The 22,257-nt window shown below is 36.8% G+C and overlaps 1 protein-coding gene across 1 annotated transcript; it reads right to left on the reverse strand.

The window, feature by feature from the left end:
* Positions 1-784: 784 nt before the first annotated feature.
* On the reverse strand, positions 785-5,292 carry LOC115528592 (dynactin-associated protein). The gene is made up of 3 exons (XM_030336819.1): positions 4,945-5,292; positions 2,380-2,460; positions 785-1,643 (listed from the first exon to the last, which is right to left on the reverse strand). The coding sequence occupies exons 1-3, from the start codon at positions 4,999-5,001 to the stop codon at positions 1,314-1,316; spliced, it is 468 nt and encodes a 155-aa protein (XP_030192679.1). The 5' UTR covers positions 5,002-5,292; the 3' UTR covers positions 785-1,313.
* Positions 5,293-22,257: the final 16,965 nt, after the last annotated feature.

Consider the following 22,257-nt stretch of genomic DNA (forward strand, 5'->3'; position numbering starts at 1 on the left):
ACCAAGGCTTTAGTGGCTTGGGTATAGGCTATAGGGCTGAGTCTTTGGGTAGGAGCCCCCTTGTCTGGAACACTCTTCCATTTTTGTAGAGTTTGGAGGTTGGGGGTGGAATGGGCAGGTTAATTTAACTCTAAAGTCTTTCCCAGAATGAAACATGTATGCTTTCAGTGAGTATTAAACACTCAGAATATAAATAACATTGAATAAGTCTTGTGTTTCATAGCAAATTACAAGCAATGTGCCCTCAAACTTGTAGTACAAAATACAAATTTTGTAAGTAATAGTTTATAGTAGTTTGGAGACTAAGCAAAATATCAAATATGGAAAATAATATTGACAATATCAGTGAAACTTCAGAAATATAAAATACATCACTTGTTACATTTGAAGTGTTCCTAAGTGTGCTTTTGATTTTAAATCTATTAAACCCCCTTAACCCTCTCATTTTCTATTTAATGATCTCTATGTAAGTCCAAATTTTCATCCTTTTTCAACTTTTAGTCCTTCTCCAAAATCTTCCTTGATTATTCCTAACTTCACTGACTTCTTTTCTGAATTTCCCAAGAGAAATGCCTCTGTAGTGACCAATAGGTATTTAAAAACTCTTGCTCGTTAACCACTTTAGTTTTTTAAGTTTATTTATCTGTTTTGAGAGAGAAAGAGAGCGAGCAGGGAAAGGGCAGGGAGAGGGCAGGGAGAGGGAGAGAGAGAAAACTAAGCAGGCCCTGTGCTGTCAGAGTTTGATGTGGGGCTCGAACCCATGAACTGTGAGCTCATGACGTGAGTTGAACCAAGAGTTGGACGCTTACCCCACTGAGCCACCCAGGCCGCCGACTCATTAACCACTTTAGTTGAACATTTCCTTCTCCCTACTGGAATATAAATGCTGAAAATAGGGAAGTTATGAGATTAGAAAATAATCAATAGCTAGGTAGTAAATATTGGCTTCAGAACCAATAGGCAGAGATCTAAGTAGAGCAGCATCCTCCTGGCAGCCTCTTCAGCAGTTGAAACCACTATTTGTGGAGAATAAAGTTGGTTGTATGGGAGGGATGGAAAGAAAACCCTGGGCCCCAGCCTGAATGAATCAATCAGCCTCAGTTGAAAAAAAAAAAAATGTTTTCCAATCATTTGAACACTGGAGGGCCCAAGACTGAGTCATTACCATATGGGAATATAGCAAATGAGTGGAGGGGGAGGAGCAAGCTCTCATAAAGCCAAATGCTTTGCAACCCATTGGCAGGAAGAGAGAACACCTGGACATGCCTCCTTTGGGGTAAGGGTGTTGGTCCGGCTTGAGGAGAGCTCAGGGCTCAAAAGTTCTCTTCAATGATAACTTCATGGTCCAGTGTTGTTATTTCAGTTGTCTCCATGGAGGATGGAGACACCTTGGCAGAGGAGCTTTGGGTGGCCGCAGGGGTAGAAGATCCAGGCAGGGTCGATGAGGTATGAGATGGGGTAGAATCAGGGATGCAGGTGACACGATTCGACTTTCCATCTGCATGAATGATGATAGTGGTACTGTTGGTGTGCTTGCCAAAGTGGACAAAATATAAGACCAGAATAACAAGGGTTGTGGCAATTAGACAGGCCAAGAGACACACCAGAAATGTTTTCCAGAGTGACCATGGTTTTGCTGTAACCTGCAATGAAGTATGAAAAATATTTCAGCAAATTACATAGAAGTGACTTAGGTAATTGATTTCAATTACTCCACATGCTATAATTTAAAGTAGTTTATCAGCTGTCTCTTAGCTGTCTCTTTCTCTCATTCCTTCTCTCTCTCTCTCTCTCTCACACACACACACACACAGCCCTTGTTTTCAAGTCCATGAGGACAAAATGTCCCTTCTAAATCACTCTTTTGTACTAAAGCAATAAGGCATCATCTCAAATCACTGTTAAGTAATTATCAGCTACTCAAGTTATTTTACATCACTCAAAGTTACCTTTGACTGATGGAAAATGGCAGGTATTCTTTTGCTCATTGTTTGTGATCTCCTATTTTCATATCACATGTTGAAATTTTATAATTACAAAAAATATTTTTTAATTACATTTTTATCTCTTATACATAAGAGGACTCTCATTGAGCTTGGAAAGACATCAAAATACAAAACTTATTAACTCTGGTATGGTGTAGGGTCTTAAAGGAATAGAAGGGAGCCCTAATAAACTATTGGGGGCCATGAGTCCCAGGTGTCGCCAGGAGCTTGTGGAGTGGCAGCACGGAGAAGTGCAGAGTAGCCAAAGGACATGGGGACAGTGAGGCGACAGGAGATGCCAGAAGAGTCTGCAGAGTAGGGCCTGCCTGCCCCATTTCACCAGTGTTCCTCAGGACTACTGAAGATTCCCCTTCCCCCAGGCCCTAAATCTTACCCACTGTGGCTGGAGGGTCACATTGGGCAATGTACAACCACACTGTCTTCCTTCATTCAAACAGTATGGATTTCTGGGCAACTGCAGAGAAAGAATTTTTAAATTAACAAGCAAACAAACAAATAACTCTTATTGTTAAAGATGAAGAAAGTTTATTTTATCCAGGAACATAAACAAATGAAGCACATACAAATGATGTGAGTCCAATATGTATTAAATGAAGAACCAACCAAGTTCTAGGAGAATCTGAAACTCTAATAAATGGTTTGATGATATGAATTGTACAAATACATTTTTCACATCAAATGATCAATGAAGAAAAATAAAATGATCGATTCAATAGATGCCCAAGGATCATTTTAACAAATTTTGACATTTAATCCTGATGAAAGCAGACAAACAATGCAAATCTCAAAAATCTAAAAATAAAATAGTAATTTCCAAATGTAACAAGGAATGTTTTCCTCAAAATAATGAGTAACAAACATCATATTTAATGGTAAAGCATCAGGCACATTCCTCTGAAGTCAGGAGAAGTGAAAAAATGTCTCCTACCACCAGTATCAGGTAATGTTTTTCTAGAAGTTCTCATCGATATGTATGAATAACAGAAATGTGAAGATAAAATTAACATTATTTGTACATGATATGATTGTCTACAAACAGAATCTCAAATAATCAACCATACAACATCTCAAAAGTAATAAGAACTCATCATGTTGGCTCATTATAAAAATATGAAAAATATACGTAACAGCACTTGTTTTGTGTGTGCGTGTGCGTGTGTGTACATGTATTAGCAACCACTATTCGTGTAATAAAGCAATTTAAAATGGCTAAGCATATCAAATGCCATATGACTTACATAAAGAAAACCACAAAATTTTACTGGGAAGCAAAAAGACAATTTGGGTAAATGTCCTCTTATAAAAAGCTTCAGAGGCACCTGGGTGATTCAGTTGGTTAAGCGTCCAACTTTGGCTCAGGTCATGATCTCTCAGTTTGTGAGTTCAAACCCAGCTCAGAGCCTAGAGCCTGCTTCAGATTCTATGTCTGCCTGTCTTTCTGCCCCTTCCCTGCTCACGCTCTCTCTCTAAAAATAAACATTAAAAATAATAATAAAAGAAAGCTTCAGCAGTATAAGCTGAATTTTAATTAATTCTCCAGAATTTTAATTAATATCTTTATGGGACTTTTTTGAGGAAAAACAAGAAAATTAACAAAAATTTCATGTGGCAAAATAAAGTACCCAAAAGAATAAAATTAGATTGGATGGGAGAGGAGACAAGAAACAAAATATTAGCAGTTAGTTTTTTCTGGGAGGAATCATGGGTATGTTCTGTTTTCTTTGTTATTCTCTATATTTCGCAAATTCTCTAAAATTAGCAAATAAACTCATATGGTAATTGTAAAAAAAAATTTTTCTACCCATCATGCTGTGGAATCTAAGAAGTTATAGATTGTCAGATTGGTAAAAAATGGGAAATCCAAACATTCCTTTTCACTGTCTCAGAAGTCAGTTTTACTGTTTGGGTTTGTTTGTTTAGCATGATTATCTAATCATTTGACTTAATGGAATATATTGCATAGATTTTAGCATGTGGGGAAATACCATAAGTCATATTTAACGTAAATTAAAAGGGGAAGGAAATAAAGTGATGTATATATGATATTAAAGCGATGACACTTGGTAGCTTCCCTGAAGTATGAGGCATCCTGTAAAATACGTTTCCAATGGTCTAGCTGTTGAATGCTGAAACTGTAAAACCTTCACAAGTAAAACCTTCAAGTGGCAAAACAACTCTTATCAAATCTTACCTTTGTATTTATTTTTTCTGATTTGTCTCTTGGTTCTACAACCTCAAGTTGATTTAAAATTCATTTTTCCTTATTATGAACATAATAGTCAAGATTTCTGAAAAGTAGTTTCTTATAATGAGATTATATGTGAGAAATCTGAGTTCTATTTCTAACTCTGCCACTAGCTAGCTGGACTCTTAATGTTTCAATTCCTCCTGTGTAAAATGAACAGATTTGTTTGAACAATGAATGGATTCCATATACTTTCTAAGAAATATGATTTTTATATTACTAGAGTAACACATTTGCAGCATAAGCTTCTCAATGAGACATTTTCCATAAATTACTATTTTAAATGCAAGTAGGCCAATGAGAATAAATATTTTCATTAGATTAAAATATACAATAATTTTCATAATAAATAAACTAAAATAAAAAATAATCAATATTTGCTATAAACACTTAAAATAATTTACTAAGAATTCTATCTACTGGTACCTTATATATAAGTGCCAAAATTTAGACAAAATATCTGAATTTAAGCAAAGTCTAATACACAATTCCTAAATGATGTGAAAGCACTATCTGGCATGTTAAATAACAGCCTCAACCCTCGTGATTTCTGGTAATAACGTCCTAGATTCCATTCATCTTGTAATAGCAAAATCAGAAACAATGCAACTGAACTTTCTTGGAAGGTTAAATGTTAAATGTTGCAAACAAGATTATTAGACGTGAAAGCCATTAAAAGGTATTGGTACTCACCAGCTCTGTTGAGGTTTGCTCAATATCCACAACATGATGTCGTCGTTCCCCATCCATTCTGAGGTTGCTGGGGTCTCAAATACAACCCTCAAAATGTCTATGCTCACTTTGTGGATGAGAACTTGGGAAATCCTGGATTTATGTTAAACTAATAACTGTATTCAATCTGGGTTATGTAAAACAATAGCTATTTTCTGAAAAGAATTTCCTAATTCAACCCGAAAGTATGCAATTTATATTTGCTGAGGAAAAATAAATAGAAAAGTTTGCTCCCTTCAAAAACAGAACACGCAGAAAATTATCCCAACTATCAGAATGACTCTAAGATTCTGGAGGAGATATAAACCCTTGCCCTCTTTATTTCACATAATTCATTTAAAATCACTGAAACTTGATTTCTCATGGGTTAGGAATTTAGTTTTTGTTTCTAAAAAAAAAACCCACAAAGCCACTCCTTGGTAATGAGTATTGCAGAATATTCTGTAGCTAAGCAGAGGGATTATGGTAATGACTAATTTCAAAACTTTCCAGAAATAAGACAATATGGAGATTAGCGGATCATGATAGATTTAGGTGGTTGTTGAATAAAATGTGCTGTGCTGTTGAAGTCAGTGGCTAAACTGAGATGGAAACAGGAACTAAAAACTTACCAAAATGGTTTTACTAAAAATACAGATAAAAATAAGAAGTAAGTATACTTCAGTAGCTCTTGATTATATGAATTGAGGATTATCCATGGTAAATCTCTTCTATGTAAATTTGTGTTGCTTTTGGCTGTGGAATGATGTCACTGCTTCTCATGAATCCCAATCTTTTTGATAAGCTGGAACTAGGAAAGAAACAATGTCTTTGATACTTTGCCACTTCTCCCAAGGAAAAGTTTTCATGATACGGCACGCAAAATTGAGGCGGTATTTTACGTCAATCTGAGAATTAATGCTCCCTGACCCTTTGACAACATGGCATGCAGTATGGAATGGAGAAAAAAATGGCTTTAAAGATCTTTTTAGTCATGCATTTCCTATAAGCCAACAACTTTTGGCAAGAGGAAGTTAGTGACATGAATTTCCAAAATATTAATAGACTTACACAATCCTAATTCAAAAGCAGACATGTCTTCTTATTGTGTAATAAGTATATTTGTGAAAATACAAAAAAATATACGTAACTAATTTCAAACCTCTGGACCTTTCACCAAGCAAATATTAAATGACTTTTATGCTTCAAGTCATTGAATCTACTAAGGAATCTACTCCTGAAATCATTGTTGCACTATATGCTAACTAATTTGGATGTAAATTTTAAAAAATAAAAAATAAAATAAAATAAAACAAAAAACAAAACAAAATTTAAAAAGACTCAAAACAACAACAATAAAAAAAGTTTCAACTTTAATTTTTTAACTTTTGTTATTGCTTGAGGTTTTCCTATAAAAATACATTCTTCTGCAAAAATAAATAAACGTTGAAAAAAAATTTTTTTTAAAATTAAAAAAAATTAAAAAAAATAAAAAAAAAAGGGGCGCCTGGGTGGCGCAGTCGGTTAAGCGTCCGACTTCAGCCAGGTCACGATCTCACGGTCCGTGAGTTCGAGCCCCGCGTCAGGCTCTGGGCTGATGGCTCGGAGCCTGGAGCCTGTTTCCGATTCTGTGTCTCCCTCTCTCTCTGCCCCTCCCCCATTCATGCTCTGTCTCTCTCTGTCCCAAAAATAAATAAACGTTGAAAAAAAAAATTTAAAAATACATTCTTCTGTACCACTTTGGAAATAAGAAAGGAGAAAGACAGAAATGAGCAAAGGAAAGAGGCAGGAGAGAAAGGATCCATTCTTAATATAATAGAGTCACTCTAAAACCAAATGTCACAAACATGATTGCAATCAATGAAGAAAATCCATTGACATCTCTTTTAATTTTATAAATAAAATACCATGTCCACCAATATTTTTATCATGCCCACTAATATTATTGCCAATTTTAATTTTATACCTTCTCACAAATTCATTTACATAGAAAGGTTAAAGTGAAGAATAGGAATAGTATAAGTAGGTAGGTTGGTAGATGGATGAATGGATAGATAGGAAAACACAAAAGAAAAAAATAAATAAAAATAAAAAGCAAGAAAATAAATGTAAAAACTTATAATAATGGTTACCCATCAGGAAAAGGAGAAAAGCAGAATTGGGGCTGTATACAACATAGGGGGTGGGGGGAGACCCTAGAGGTGCTGGAAGTGTTCTGTTTTTGACCTGAGAGTGATAACATGGATGTTCATCTTTTAAATATCCATCACACATGAAAATTTTCTCTACGTACGATGTAAGTTAAAAGTACTTACTGAAATACATTGGTGAGCTCTAATAAAATGCATATTATATGTCATTTTGATTTTTCTTTAATACCCTCTCTTTTCTCCGTGTTCATAGCAACTCTCCGAAAAGCAACTTGGAACGTCCATTTGCATTTCAGCTAAGCTTGATGCATTGAAATTTCCAGTTTCAAGACCCGATGGCACAGTCAGAAGTAACCATAAAATAAACTATCTGCTGTACCTGTGACCTGGTTTAAAAAAAAAATCCAATTGCTTTAAGATCATTAGGGTTGAGGTTTGCTTCATGATTGCACCCTCTTTCACACCAGCCCAAACGGCTTCTAATCCTAGGGTCTAGTTCCTCACTTCATGAAAGGTGCTCAGGCCACTGAACTTTGGTGCCTCTCAGCAGGGAACAAGGTTGTCACTGAGGGGCCATATTCATTGTACACCAATGAGCTCATGCGCATTCTCTGCTTTGCTTGCTGGTTCTGCAAGTATATTAATTATTATCAATCCTCCAATTTGAACCTAAACCTTCAACTTTATGGTCTAGCCCAGACTTTCATGACCTAAGCCATTTTGTCCTATCTTTTAAAGTTTGGTCTCCACCTTGACCATCAAAGATTGAAATATTACTCCGCAGAGAAAGGAGCAGGAGCAGAGGGCTGTTCCTTTTTCCCAGCTACTGAACACTGGTTAACCAGCCGAGATCGGGAAGCATGACGGCATAGCAGCCAACCTGCATCCGGATTTCTGCTGGCGTATCTTGGGCTTTACTTTGCTTTATCCACAAAGGAAAACGGAGAGGCAGTTTTGCAGAATCGTGAGAAGAAATGAAGAGATTATTTCTGGGTTCTGTTGTAAATATCTACATGAAACATGTTGCCCAGAGAACATGGATATTGGGACCATTTGTGTTTCTTCTTGGTTGTGAAGATTGATGGAAGTCAAAACAAAAGAAGATCCATTTCTGATTCTCTCCCATTGCTATGGAATCCCTAATAGGGAAATCTAGAATTTTGAGAAAGTTATCTAGAAGCTCAGTAGAGTATGAAAAACAAAATTGATAGACCAAAATAATAGAAGTTAAAACACCCAAAAATAAATGAAGTTTTACTATTCATATATCGACACATATCCTAAAATATATATGTACTATGTATATGTATACATATAAACTAAAATATTAACAATTACATATAAACAAATGTCTATAAATATTAACTATATATTATACATAAATATATATACATGACATATGTGGATATGTGTTCATATATACTAAAATATATAAAATTCAATGCTTCTTTTTCAAAACACTTTAATCTAATAAATACAAACACTTAGGTATCGGGGACTATGATAAGTGCATAAAGTACCTTAACCTTCAAAAATACCCTTTGAAAAAGTATTATGCCCATATTACAGATGAGGAAACCAAAACTCAAAGAGTTTAAGAACCATTCTTCAAGTTGCAAAACCAATAGTTGTTGCAGAGCAGAAATTCAATCCCAAATTTAAGTCAAAAACCCATGTAGAGCCAGAAATTTGATTCTTCAGATAGAAATCTAATAAACAAATCACTTAATAGCTGAATATTCTGATGTCAATAAGATATGAGGTCACATATGTGAATTGCATTCACTTATGATCTTTCGGATTTCTTTTGTACCACAGTTTTAAAACAATGTTCTATGATGACTATTTGGAAAAAACAAAAAAACAAAAAGCAAAAAAACACCACAACCATCCACAGAAACTAGATTCATCCTGCTGTTCTAAATCCATTAACTTTAGTTTCCATTACTCACTGCCCTCAATTTACTATCTTGCTTCTCTTATCTTTTTTTTTTCATTAGGTCATGAAACATCTGACTTGTATACCTTTTTCCAATTGGAAAAGTAATATAAATGGATTTTGGAGATAGTTTAGAAAATTAGAAAATAATCATCTGTCACTATCAAATGTGATGGATTCCATACAGATTTTTTCAATGCACATCTAAAGATATTTATTCCTCTTTGTTTGGTTTTGTGTGTTTTATTGATCACATAACAGTCGATCACATAACAGTCCATCACATAAAAGTAAGATAGTTTACTTAACCACGCTTCCATGGCTTAAGTATTCAGATTGTTTCTCTTTTATTCATTCAATATGATAATTGATTTTAAAAACCATTTTTTCAAAATTTGTGATTGTTTTATTGGGTTGAAATCTCATGGAATTAATTTCATCAGAACTCTTGGTAAATACTGTCAAATTGTCAAAGAAATTGTACCAGCTTACGGTGTCACTAACAACGTCACATGATGGCCCTACTCACTACATTCTCCTTGCTTGATCATTTCCTTAATCTTTGCTAATCAGGTCAGGGAAAAAAACGTGTGTGTGTGTGTGCATGTGTGTGTGTTTGTGTGTGTGTGTGTAGTCATTTCCTTTGTTTTACAACCCTAAAATTAAAGATATTAATAACCATTTCCATATTATTCAGCATTTATAAAGCATTAATACTTATATATTCATATATGTTTATTCATGTTCATATTTATATTTATTCATATTCATGTTTTAGGCAGTTCAACTATTATGGTTCAGTACTCTTTTTTCAGTGAACATTATATGTATCAAGATACACTGACCTTTTTACCCCATGTGTTGCAAATATTTTTCTAGCAATTTACTTTTCCTATTTTTTCTTTAAGAATGATTTCTTTGACCTACAAAAGTTTTTAAAATTTAGGAGGCTAAGCTAATTATGTCTGATTTTTATATTTTGATTTCCAACAACTAATTCTTTAGTACATTTGAAATCAATTCTCCCCAAATATTTAACCAATTTTCCCAAAACATTTATTGTATAATATTTCTTTCCCTTCCAATTATGATATATAAGTTTTTCCATTATAGATGATTTTGTTCAAGTTCTTATAAACAATTTAACCTAATTACAAACAAATTTAATTATTTAATCAAGAGCTCAAGACAATTAAAAGTTGCTTGTTGGACATTCTGGCTACTACATATAGTGCATAAATATTTTGACAAATATGACTTGAGCATCCAAACCTTTATGCTTTATTTGAGCTTTAGAAAATTGGCCTACATATGTCATAGCTTAGAGGCTTATTAATAATTGGTTACATATCTAGTTGATATCCAGGTGACATCCACTCTATCCGTTCCATAATCATTTTCCTGATTCTCATCAACTAACATTGACACTTGACATTGGACAGGTGTCCATTCTTTTGACATCATCTTTTTCTGAAAACATTCCCTCCCTTCAATTACCTTCTGCATTTCTGCATTTTTATCCTCTCTCGGTTCTCTCTCTGCAGATATTATAGTCCCAGGTTAGCTCTGCTCTAACACTGAACACAAGCTATTGTAATTAAACATATAATGTCAGTTCCTCAAGGGTGGGGACCAGGGCTATTTTTTTAAATGAATTTCCTGAATCGTTAGTGCCCAGCTGCACAATTTATAAGAACTTAATCAATACTGAATGACTAACTGACAAGTCAGTATTTGGGGGTTACAAAGTTCCATAAATATGTAGTTTATAGTTACTGAAGAGTCTTTCTTTTGTTTGTGAATACATGACACCCAACAGACATGGAGGTCACGAGTTAATTAGCGCACACAAGTGTCGGGTGTCACGTTTCTAGTCTGAGAATTCTATTCATCCTGCACAATGTTTCATTATAATGAGGATTTCCAAGTGCCAAGATTATCTTGATAGAAACTTTCAATCTTGCATTCTCTTGTATAGCTATACTTTAGTATAACCTTCTTGTTCTTATCAGCACCAAATGGAGGCCAAAGTCCCTATGACGATGAATCCTAGGACTTTGTTCCATTGTTCCAACAGGAACTGTCTCCTAAAACCACCCCTTCCAGAGTGATTCAAGAAACCCATTCTGACACAGTGGCATAAGTTGTGAGAGGTAAAAAACTATTTACTTTTGTTAGTATTATGAGATTTCTCCAGACATTCACACACACACACACACACACACACACACATGTTTAACAACAACAGCAAAAATAAAGAATGACAATACAGACACCTACCTATATATCTACTGCGCATCACAATAAGTGGAAATCACGAATACAATCGAAGCCCCATGATAAACTTTCCAGATAATATTCCCTCCCCACCCCCGCCCCAGAAATAGCCAAACCCCTAAATTATCTGTTTGTCATTCCCTTGTTTTTCTTTATAGTTAGACTCCACATCTATATAACTTTAGAAACTTCAGTGGTAAAGTTACAAACTGTACACTTCTGGACTTGTATTTATTTTTATTTTTTAAATGTTTTGTTAAGATAAATAATGCTGCTATGAGCATCTCATCCATGCTTCCCGGCACTTGTCTCAAGTAGAGTTGTTATGTTACAGGATAGGCACATTTTAAATTTACTGGAAAACGTCAAGGTATTTTCCTAAGTGTTTGCACTACTCTGTATTCCTACAAGCAGGAAGTGTCCATTTTTCTAGATCACTATCAATGTTTGAGATTTTCAGACTTTTAGAAAATATTTTCCAATCTAATTCTCCGTGTGGCTTTAATATGGATTTCCCTGGTAATTAATGTAGTGGAACATCTACATGGTGAGAAGTGTATTGGTCACTTATATTTCCTTACAACACGAGGTAGGGTAGGTAGTCTGGGAAGTGCCCCTTACCAAGATGGCTCAGATTTCTGAGAGACACTGAGAAATGTCATGTCACTTTGTGAGTTACCACATTCTGGATAAGCTGGGGATCTGATGGTTCACAATAATAATCTCAGCAATTATTTCCCAGCTTGTGATTCTTTCATAAGAGCCATGCACTAAACCAGAGATACACAGTTTCTCACTCCTAAAGAACGGCAGTATATAGTTTGTAGAAACAAAATGGGCAGATTTGCAGTCTATGGGATTCTTTAAAGAAGGAATTTCACTAACAAGGAGCTCGTTCCTTCTGGAGGCTTGATTGGTGCAGGGGAAACTCATTTCCTTGCTTCTTGAGTTCCTGGAGATGCCTGCCTTCCTTAATCCATAGCCCTTCCTCACCTCTTGATTCTGTTACCTCACCTTTTACTACTAACTCTGACCCCCTCCCTTCCTCTTACAAGGAATCTGGTGATTATGCTGGCTCACCAACCCAAGATGATCCGCCCATCCCCAAATCCTTAAATTAACCACATCTGCAAAGTCTCCTTTGCCATGTGAGGTACATTCACAGGTTCCAGGGATTAGGAGGTGGACATCTTTGGAGGGGGTCACCATTCAGCCTCCCACATGGAAACTACTTCACCACCTGGTGAGGGAAAAGAAGCTGGCTAATGTCATTGGAATTGAAGAGAATACGTTTCTACCCTTGATTTAGTAAAAACAAGCCTGATAATCAACAACGACAAAAACAAAATGTGATCATCTGCTCCTCTGCATGTCTCCACAGCATCCTGGGCTTGCTTCTACCCCAGCCTTTATCACACAGTATTAAAATAGTCCCCCCTACTACATTGCCTTTGAATTCCCAGCACTTAGCACAATTCTGGGCACATGGGAAATATCTCATAAGTGTTTGTGGAATGATGTTAGAAATATTTCCTACAAAAAGATAATGCTAAGCGCAATGTCCTAAAAATATTAGCATTCAGTTAATGCTTGCTGATAAACTGGTAAACCAGAAAGACTAAAGCTTACTTTAAGACAGAAAAAAATCCTATTTTTTAAAAAGTTTATTTATTTATTTTGAGAGAGAGAGAGCGTGTGAGTGTGCACTAATGGGAGAGGGCAGAGAGAGAGAGGGGGAGAGAGAGAATCCCAAGCAGGCTCTGTACTGTCAGTGCAGAGCCCAGGGTGGGGCTCAATCCCATGAGCCATGAGATCATGACCTGAGTCGAAATCAGGAGTCTGCAGCTTATCTGACTGAGCCGCCCAGGCACCCCTAAGACAGAACAATCCTATTTTAAGTAGACACTATCGACCTAAATAAAGAGGTCAACTGTGACAGGCTCAAAAGGATGAATGAATTCGGGAAGAGCAGAGGGCTTGCCATTTGAGACATACGAACTGTAGCAAGCTATAGATGCATCCATTGAGGGTTTGGGGTGGGCTGCATTTATGGGTATGGAGTGGAAAGAGGGGAGAGCTCAGTTGGAGTCTGTTAAAATCAAAACCAAAGGAGACCAACTTTGAAAATTCCCTGAGCAGACCAAACCAGTCCTGTCAGACAAACACAGCTCAAGTCAGCTTGTTTTGCTAAACCAGCCCTACCTGGGTCATTTCTTGTTCATGCTGCTAGAAACCATAAGAAAAACTTTTCAAGGCTGATATGAGACCACCAATTTCCAATCATTTAAGAAAATTCCATTATCAGTGGTCTGTAAAGCAGGCCTTTATGGAAAATTGGTCTCCCAGTCCTTCAAATTTTGTTTTCCTGAGGGCATATACACGAGATTTTTCTTTTGGTAACAGTCATTTTAGATTGACATTCTTTCACAAGCCTATCAATTGTTAAATACACGCAGGCTTGCTCACTGGCATGAGCCCTCAAAGCTTGTAACAAATTGCCCCATTTTTTTTTTTTTAATTTGAGAGAGAAAGAGAGAGAGCAGGTGAGGGGTAGAGGGAAAGAGAGAGAATCCCAAGTAGGCTCCACACTCAGCACAAAGTCAGATGTGGGGCTCGATCCCACAACCCTGGGACCATGACCTGAACCAAAATTAAGAGTCCGATGCTCAACCGACTGAGCCACCCAGGAGCCCCACATGGCCCTATTTTTGAACTCATTATAGGTGATCTATATACCATCCCCAAAATATATGAGAAGGTGTCTATGTCTTTTGCAAAATAGAAGAAGGCTTAGAAAATAAGTAGGATTGGGAACCTACTGTAAATTAATAATGAAGTACATCAATACGAATTGTAGTCAACAGCCATTTGTCAAAGATTCCACATTTGGATCTTTAGCTAATTAACCAAACCAGAGAAACCAAAACAAATTGACATTAAATGGAACTAGGAAATAAGAATTTGACTTTCATTAGTTCCTAAGGCTTAAATACTTACTTATATAGCTCATATTGAGCCTGAATTATAGTTAATAAGCATTTTCTCAAAGAAGTTAGTGCCATCATTTTAAAGCACAAAGCAAATATTTTTAAATGACTTTACATTTCATTAAAAATTAAATCTACAAAGTTCAAGTATGATGGGGTTGCTGCTTGCTTTCCAAATTCATCTTCATTCACTCATCAAAGCTCCAGCCACACAGGCTTGTAGCAGGGCATTGAATACATTGAGCTTTCTCCTGTATGTTTCTTGTGTATACAAAACTCTCACTCAGTGAGTGCTTCAATCCTAACAACAACTAAACAAGATATGATGATGGTCACCATTTTACAGAGGAGATTAATAACGCGCTCAAGATCACAAAGCTAGTACTGGCAAAGACCGGATTTGCACCATTGGGCAAACTAGCTCCAACCCTGTGTTTCCCATCCACTAGGTTGCCTTTGTCTAGAACCGTGGTATTTATTTGTATTTTCCTTCTACTTCACTAGCACATAATAGCCCCCAGTCAAGGACGTTGTCTCTCTGGATTACTATTGTGGAACAGGGCCTGGCACACAGAAGCTCTGCTCCCAAATGTTTGTTTAATAGACAAATTACTGGATGAATCAATGAACATACCCTCAGAGTTTACAATACAAATGGGAAAAAGTCATACTGGCAGCACGTGGAAAGGAGAATCAAATTGAGAAGTCATTTGTAAGGGTGTCTGCACAGGACTGAGAGTTAAAGTCTGTACCATGGATTTTACAAAAGAGTCAGTCATCTGCCCCACATTTCTCTCCTGTTTTCTGTGTCTTGGGCCTTGTTTAGTAGGAGAAACAAGTAGCATGGGGGTGAGAAGAGGAGAAGTCTACCCTAACAGGACTCTTCCTCATTCCTCACTCCACCCTGGAGTGCTTCTCTGGGACTTTCAAGATGACATTTGCAAGGTCTGGCTGGAGCTCTGGGAGAAGCCTCTCTGAGGCCTAAAATGAGAAGAAGGAGGAAATGAAGACAGAAGCAGCATGATATCCCAGAGCCTGGGGGACAGGAAGAGATGGGATCTCCTTTGTGAGCCTTGGATATAAAAAGGTTATTGGACTGAATGGAATTTTTCTTCCAAAGCATAATAGTACTATCAAGTTTCATGATAATGGAGTACTGTTACTGCTTTAAAAAAAAAAAAAGTTTTCTTTTAAAGCCAATACACCACAGGATGCCTCGGTGGCTCAGTCAGTTGGGCGTCCAACTTCGGCTCAGGTCATGATCTCGCAGTCCATGAGTTCAAGTCCCACATCAGGCTCTGTTCTGGCAGCTCAGAGCCTGAAGCCTGCTTGGGATTCTGTGTCTCCCTCTCTCTCTGCCCCTCCCCCACTTGCACTCTGTCTCTCTCTCTCAAAAATAAACATAAATATAAAAAAATAAAAAAATAAAAAGCCAATACACCAAATAAATACTAGGAAAGTTGTTCTAATTTTGGTTGTCAACAGACTTTCGGCAAATAGAAACACTGGGCTGATGTTGGCATAATTGTATGGCCTGACATTCTATTGGGTTGAACATAAACGCCAGGCACCCAGGAACTATTGAGTAGAAGAGGAGGCCTTCCAGGCAAGAGAGAGTATATGTGTTGTGAAGGAGAGGCAGGAGAAGACCTGTGAGTGACATCTGGGCAACTGCTGAAGGCCAGTGGGACTGAGCAGCAGGGTACATGGGAGGAGAAATGGGAAAGAGGTAAGGATGGAGATACATGTAGGTTTGAGACCGTGATGGGCCTTGTAGGCTATGGCAAGGAAAAAAAAAAACAAAACTAATGTAGATTTTTCCATTTGGGTTGAGAAAAGTTCAAATGTATTCTTTTATCTAAAAAACAATTCTCTGGAAGCCATAAACAGGTGAGAGTATGTGTGAGTGGAGAGCTGGAAAGCCAGTCAGGAGCTGTAACAGTAACACAGGTGGCAAGTGAAATACAACCTCCCTGGTAGAGTTAAACAAAGATAGAATTGATCTAAGAAACAGTTCACAGGTAGAATGGAATCAAATTATTAACCAGTTGGGGTCAGGGTTGAAAGAGAGAAGAAAATGAAAGGTGACTTCCAGTTTTCTGGCTTGTGACCTAGTGGAGATGGCATTGTTCACTGAGGAGAGGAAAGCAGTGAATGAGTAAATCTAACGGTGAATATAATTCCAAAATCATTACCTCCTGTCCAGACCTTTATCTGGAGTTTGTACATCTGGCCTCTGTAAATGCCTTTTTTTTTTTTTTTTGCATGTCCCCAAAACACCTCAACATGCACTGGGTGGATCTGGCTGGCACTGGGAATTAGGAACTTGAATTAACTTTAATGTGCATGTTTATATGCTCTTCTCCAAGAACACTCACCAGGAGGAGGAGTACAGAAGACAAATTGTTTGACCTAGTCTGAATGGTGGCTTTCTCAGAAAATTATGGAAGAAAAGGAGAGGATCCAGTTATGCCTAAAAGTGAGGGTGCTGGTCTAGAATCGATAGGCAAGGAAGTAATGATGCTTTAAGAAGGGTCATTTATTGAGGGAAATGGGGGCATTAGTGGTCCCAAGGAGAACCAAAAACAGGCGTAATGGAAGTGAGGAAATGGGATATCCAGAAAATGAGGTGTTTGTGGTCAGAGTACAAAACTAAAGATTAAACTTTCAGTGGCAGAAATATTCCTGCAGATGACAGAGTCTAGGGTGAAGCTATTCATTATTGGAGGCCGAATGGTCACGGGTATTAAAGTAGTAAGAGAATTATAATGTGGCAGGAATTGAGTAGAGAAAAGGACTGAGCAGGTGCCAAATGAGCATTCCCAGGAGCTGTTAGAACTATAACAGGGAGGGGGAAAAGGTCGAATAGCTGATGGCAAGAGCCTCAAATAATGTGCATTTCAGTGTGCAGAGATAAGTGATGGTTTTCCAGCAATGATGGGGAACTAGAATGTTCACCTTCCCTTCATCCCTCACTGCCACCCCCAGTCTTCCCAAAACATGCTATAAATGATACCAAGAAATGGTCACTAGAAAAGACAAAAGAAAGCATTATCCTATGATAAAGGCAAAAAGATACTGGAATCATTGTTGGAAGAGACTGGAAAGGTAGGTGAATCTTCTACTTTGTAACAGGGCTTCCATGGGACACAATGGGAAAGATTAGGAAAAGGGGACAGAATTGAAGGGTGAGTAGTAGAAAGGAAGTAGAAAGCAAGATGTGGTTGGGAGTCAGCTCAAGAACTGGTGATGAGAAAGATTTACTTCCATTTGGGTCATAGGTGAGGTGGAATTCACAGATCTCAATGTTCCAAGGGGCACTGTGGTTAAAGCAGTTTTAGTGAAGTACATGCCAATCCTGATGTCTCATGATTTCAAATGGTGAGATGTTGACAGAGTGAGTCAAGGTCAATTCAACACATTCAGGAAACATTTCTCAACCATGTACGATAAACTTGGCACTAAGTGCTGGGGATTAAACATTTGTGCAGCTCAAGTTTAGAACGACAAGCACAGTTAGCTTAGAGTCCCAACATGCTCAAGAAACAAAACTGCTGACCTGCCCTTTGGTCTTATTCCCAATCTTTAGAGATTATTCAGTTTGCCCAGGGGTGGAAACTCTGAAAAACAAATTAGAAGTATTTTATTAAAAAATAGACAAACAAGCAGAAAACAAACAAACAAACAAAAACCCCTCATTCTCTCAGCCTGCCTGTTTTGCAGATTCTCCCTGCCCTGTTGGAAGTTTGGTTTCCATAAACAGGCTGTAGAAAAGGATATAGAAAAAGGGGTGGCGGGGGGAGTTAGCACATCCACTGAAAAAGCATTGGTGGACAATGCTTTCTTCCTCATATCATCTTACTTCAACTGTTGGAGAACAAGATTTCCAACACCCCCAACTCCAGAATCTTTGCTAAGTGGCTTATGTGGGAATTGCAAGTACAAACCTACTCTGCTACTCCCAGTGGAAAATCTAGAAAAAGCAGTGGTCTTTCAGAGTATATATTGCATGCGGCACTGTTTGTAATAAAATCGTAATTAGCCAGTAGTTTCTTATAAGCTTTCTGTTTAGGCTGCAAAAACCATGTCCAACTTGAGACTATGGTTTAAGAATTCAGCGAAGTCCTAAAATTGTTCTCTGAAATCATGTATTCTAGCTTTTACCCTGGTAGGCCTGCATAGTTAATAATGTGGAAATGTGACATTGAATCTGTGCAGAAATTGGTCTTTCAAATGGTTGAAATATAAAAGCAATTTATATTTCAATTTATATTTAAAATTTATAAGACCAATTTATATTGGCTGTTCAAATGGTTGAGATATAAAAGCAAACTGTATATCTAGAAGATTACCATTTACACAAGACATTCATATATTAGAAATTTCTTTCCTTATGAAATTATGTCTGTCTAATGTAAGTGAAATAAAAACTGTTGTAAAACATGTCGACTTACCAATGGAGAACTAAATGTTTCACAACAGGTAGAAAGCTCAAGTATAAGTTAAAGAGAAGACTTAGAAATATTATTTCCATTATTCACTTTTCGGGTTTGATGTAGTTCAACGTCTGTGTGTCTTGTATCTTGTTTGCATTCCATTGCTTCCGTTGGTTCTAATTTCACATTCTCAGCCCTAGAAATATCTGTCACTTTGTTCAGTAGCTTTTATAGGTGCAGATTTCAGGAAATATTGGACTTAATTAACACTAAGTTAACTATGATACATTTATAAAGAGGTGGATTTAATTCAATAATTATGATGTCATATGTGTGCTACACCTTTGGGGATATAATATTTGGATCATTTATATTCTATAAAACCATATTAACCATGCTACCATATAACCAAAAAAATATAAATATTTTTATGAGCCTTCCTAGCAAGAAAATTACTATGAAATCCAGTAAAATTTCTTCCATCAACATACCCATATGTTAATAGTATTAATAGTAGTGTATTAATATAAATATATTAAAAAATTCCTAAAAGAAATAGACTATTTGTTTTGACAAAATTCTAAATTCCTTTGTATAATTTTTCAGAAAGTCTACTGGAAACCACCCAAACCACTTTATGTTCTAGACTTTTTCTTAACTCTAAAACATTGTTTGGGTAAAGGAGTCAACTATCACCTATTGAAAAAAATAAAAGCAAACTTCTAGCTTACCTATCAATCTCCTACTTAAAACCATGCCTCAAAAAGAAAAACAAAACTGCCTCCAGCCTATTGTCTTAATTTGTGTAATTACTCAACTGTTTTCTTTTTCTTTAATTTGAACGTAAAATTTAAGGGACCGAAGAAATTATTTAGCCCCATTTCCTCGTTGAACATATTTGTAGAGATGTTAAAAAATTGAGGTGTGCTGACAACCCAATTCACCGTTCGCAGTTTCTGTCCTTTGGTTTTGTTTTAAATGTTTACAGAGTCAGAAGTTCTCATTTCTGGAAAAGTTATAGACAAGTAACCACACTGGAAAAACAATGACCCGAATGAGTTGAGAAGCAACTTACCTAAAATGAAGTAGATAGAGCAAGAGAATCCTCTTCCTGGTTAAGAGTAGGCTGGCTTGGAAAGTTGGACTATGTATATTGTATAAATAAATTCTGCTAAGCAAGTTGTATTACTGTCTATCTCTTTGTCTGTTTGGAAAATCCAAGTTTTTCTTTGAATTTAAAATCCTGCTCAAGACCTACATTTTCCACTAAACCCTGCCTGGTCAGCTAATAAAGAATCTATTATCATGGCCTTATTCCCTGATGATTTCACTTTCCAGTTCATATTTATAATAATCAAACAAATGAAGAGTTATGTTTTAATTTGACAATTTGGTATTTCATATTCATCTTGCTCAGCAGTTTGTTCCATAATACTTTTCACCAGAGGTGACTTAGTTGAAAAAAAAAAAAAAAAAAAGGTTCATTACTAAAGAATAATCAATCACCTGGACAGGACCTATCAAGAATAAATCAGGAGGTTTAGACAATCACAAGGGTTTGAGAGACAACTAAGAGCTAGGGTGAGGTCGAATGAGACAGTTCATTACCTACATAGGGCCACTCCTTCAAGACTGAGAGAGGTAGCTATTTGACCTAATGCCCAAAAGCAAACACAGGGAGGCAACAGAAAAATAGTTTCCAAATGAAAGAACAAGACAAAATCCCAGAAAAAAGACCTTAAGGATATACACTAAGTAATCGACCTGGTAAGGACTTGAAACTAATGGTCATAAAAGTGCTCACCAAACTCTGGAGAAGAATAGATAAACATGAGAGAACTTCAACAAAGAAACAGAAAATATAATAAAGCATCAAACAGAAGTCACAGAGCTGAGGAATACCATAACTTAAATGAAAATACACTAAACGAGTTCAACAGCAGACTGGATGAAGCAGAGAAATAGATCCGTGAGCTGGAAGACAATGCAATGAACTCACCCAGATATAGCAGCAAAAAGAAAGAAGAATTTTAAGAAATGAAGATGATTTAAGGGACCTATGGGACAACATCAAGTAGAAAAACATTCCCATTAGGAGGGTTAGAAGGAGAAAGGCAGAAAACTTAGTTGAAGAAGTAATGACTCAAAACTTCCCTAATTTGGGAAAGAAATAGACTTCCAAGTCCTGGAAGCCCAGAGAGTTCCAAATAAGATGAACCCAAAGAGAGCCACACCAAGACACATTGTAATTAAAATGTCAAAACTTAAATATAAAGAGAATCTTAAAAGCAACAAGAGAAAAGCAAATTGCTCCAAGGAAAGGTAACCCATAAGGCTATCAGCAGATTTCTCAGCAGAACCTTTCAGACCAGAAGGGAGTGGTATGGTGTAATCAAACTGCTGAAAGGAGAAAACTCCCAACCAAAAATACTCTACTTGGCAGAGGTTATCATTCAGAATTGAAGGAGAGATAAAGAGTTTTCTAGAGAAGCAAAAGATAAAGGAGTTCATCATTACTAAAGAAACCTTGCAAGAAATGTTAAAGGGACTTCTTTAAGCTGTAAAGAAACGGCATTAATTAATAACAAGAAAACACGTGGGCAGAACACAAGAGGGCAATGTAGTCACTATACACGCAGGGAGGAATTCAAATAAAATTATCAAATTGCAATGGACAAAATGTGTGGGCTAGTGTAAGAATACAGAAAGAGTGGAAGCCAGAGTTAGAAGGGGAGTTTGTACCCACTAACAGGCTCTTCTCTATGTATTGACACTGGGTGCTCATAAAAAAGACTGGGGACAGTGCAGGAGATCAGAGAAACACTGTCTTGGTGATGCAGGCATGCAGAAAAGGAAAAATTCCCACTTCAGGAAAGGTGTTGCCATGGGCTCTGCTATCTGTTGGCAAAGAGAGAGAGATTCAAGTAGAATAGTTGAAAACAGCTTTTGCTTGGGGCACTAGAGGGAAGGTGCCAAACCACATAACTCCATTGGTGATATTAGGAAAGTTATTCTGTAGGGTTTAGCAGCTAAGCTGACTTTTAAAAGATAGGTAAGAAGTAATTCAGGAGAAGAAAGAACAGTGCTTCAGGAAGAGCCAGCAGCCTATGAAGAGACTGGTGGAACTTTGAGGAGTTCATTAGGGGCAGGCTGGAAAGGAAAGAGGGAGGTAGAGGTCATGTAGGGAGCTAGATTTTATTCTGAAGGCTAAATGAGACCACAGGATTTATTTAATTATGAGAGTAACAAAAATAGAGTTTTTATTTTTGGAACTTTCCTCTAGCTGAAGCAAGGAGAATAAGGTGAAAGTCAAGAAGACGGAGAGAGAGACAGACAGAGTGAAAGAGAGAGAACTCAGACTGGAAATGGAGAGAAATGACCAATTTTGAGAAATAGTAAAGAGATAAAATCAACGTCCTTTATGAATTTAATTATGGGCCAACCCAACAACGGAAATTAAAATTTCAGCTAATAGGATCTTCTGCCGGAGGCCAGCTCCAGCAACC

The sequence above is a fragment of the Lynx canadensis genome, chromosome D3 (genome assembly GCF_007474595.2).
Source record: "Lynx canadensis isolate LIC74 chromosome D3, mLynCan4.pri.v2, whole genome shotgun sequence".
Taxonomy (NCBI): Eukaryota; Metazoa; Chordata; class Mammalia; order Carnivora; family Felidae; genus Lynx; species Lynx canadensis.

Coding starts and splice junctions, on each gene's coding strand:
- LOC115528592 (XM_030336819.1), bottom strand. CDS start 5,001: ATGGATGGGGAACGACGACATCATGTTGTGGATATTGAGCAAACCTCA. Junction 2,461..4,944: donor AGCAAACCTCAACAGAGCTG/GTGAGTACCAAT, acceptor CTTTCTCTGCAG/TTGCCCAGAAATCCATACTG. Junction 1,644..2,379: donor TGACCCTCCAGCCACAGTGG/GTAAGATTTAGG, acceptor ACTTCATTGCAG/GTTACAGCAAAACCATGGTC.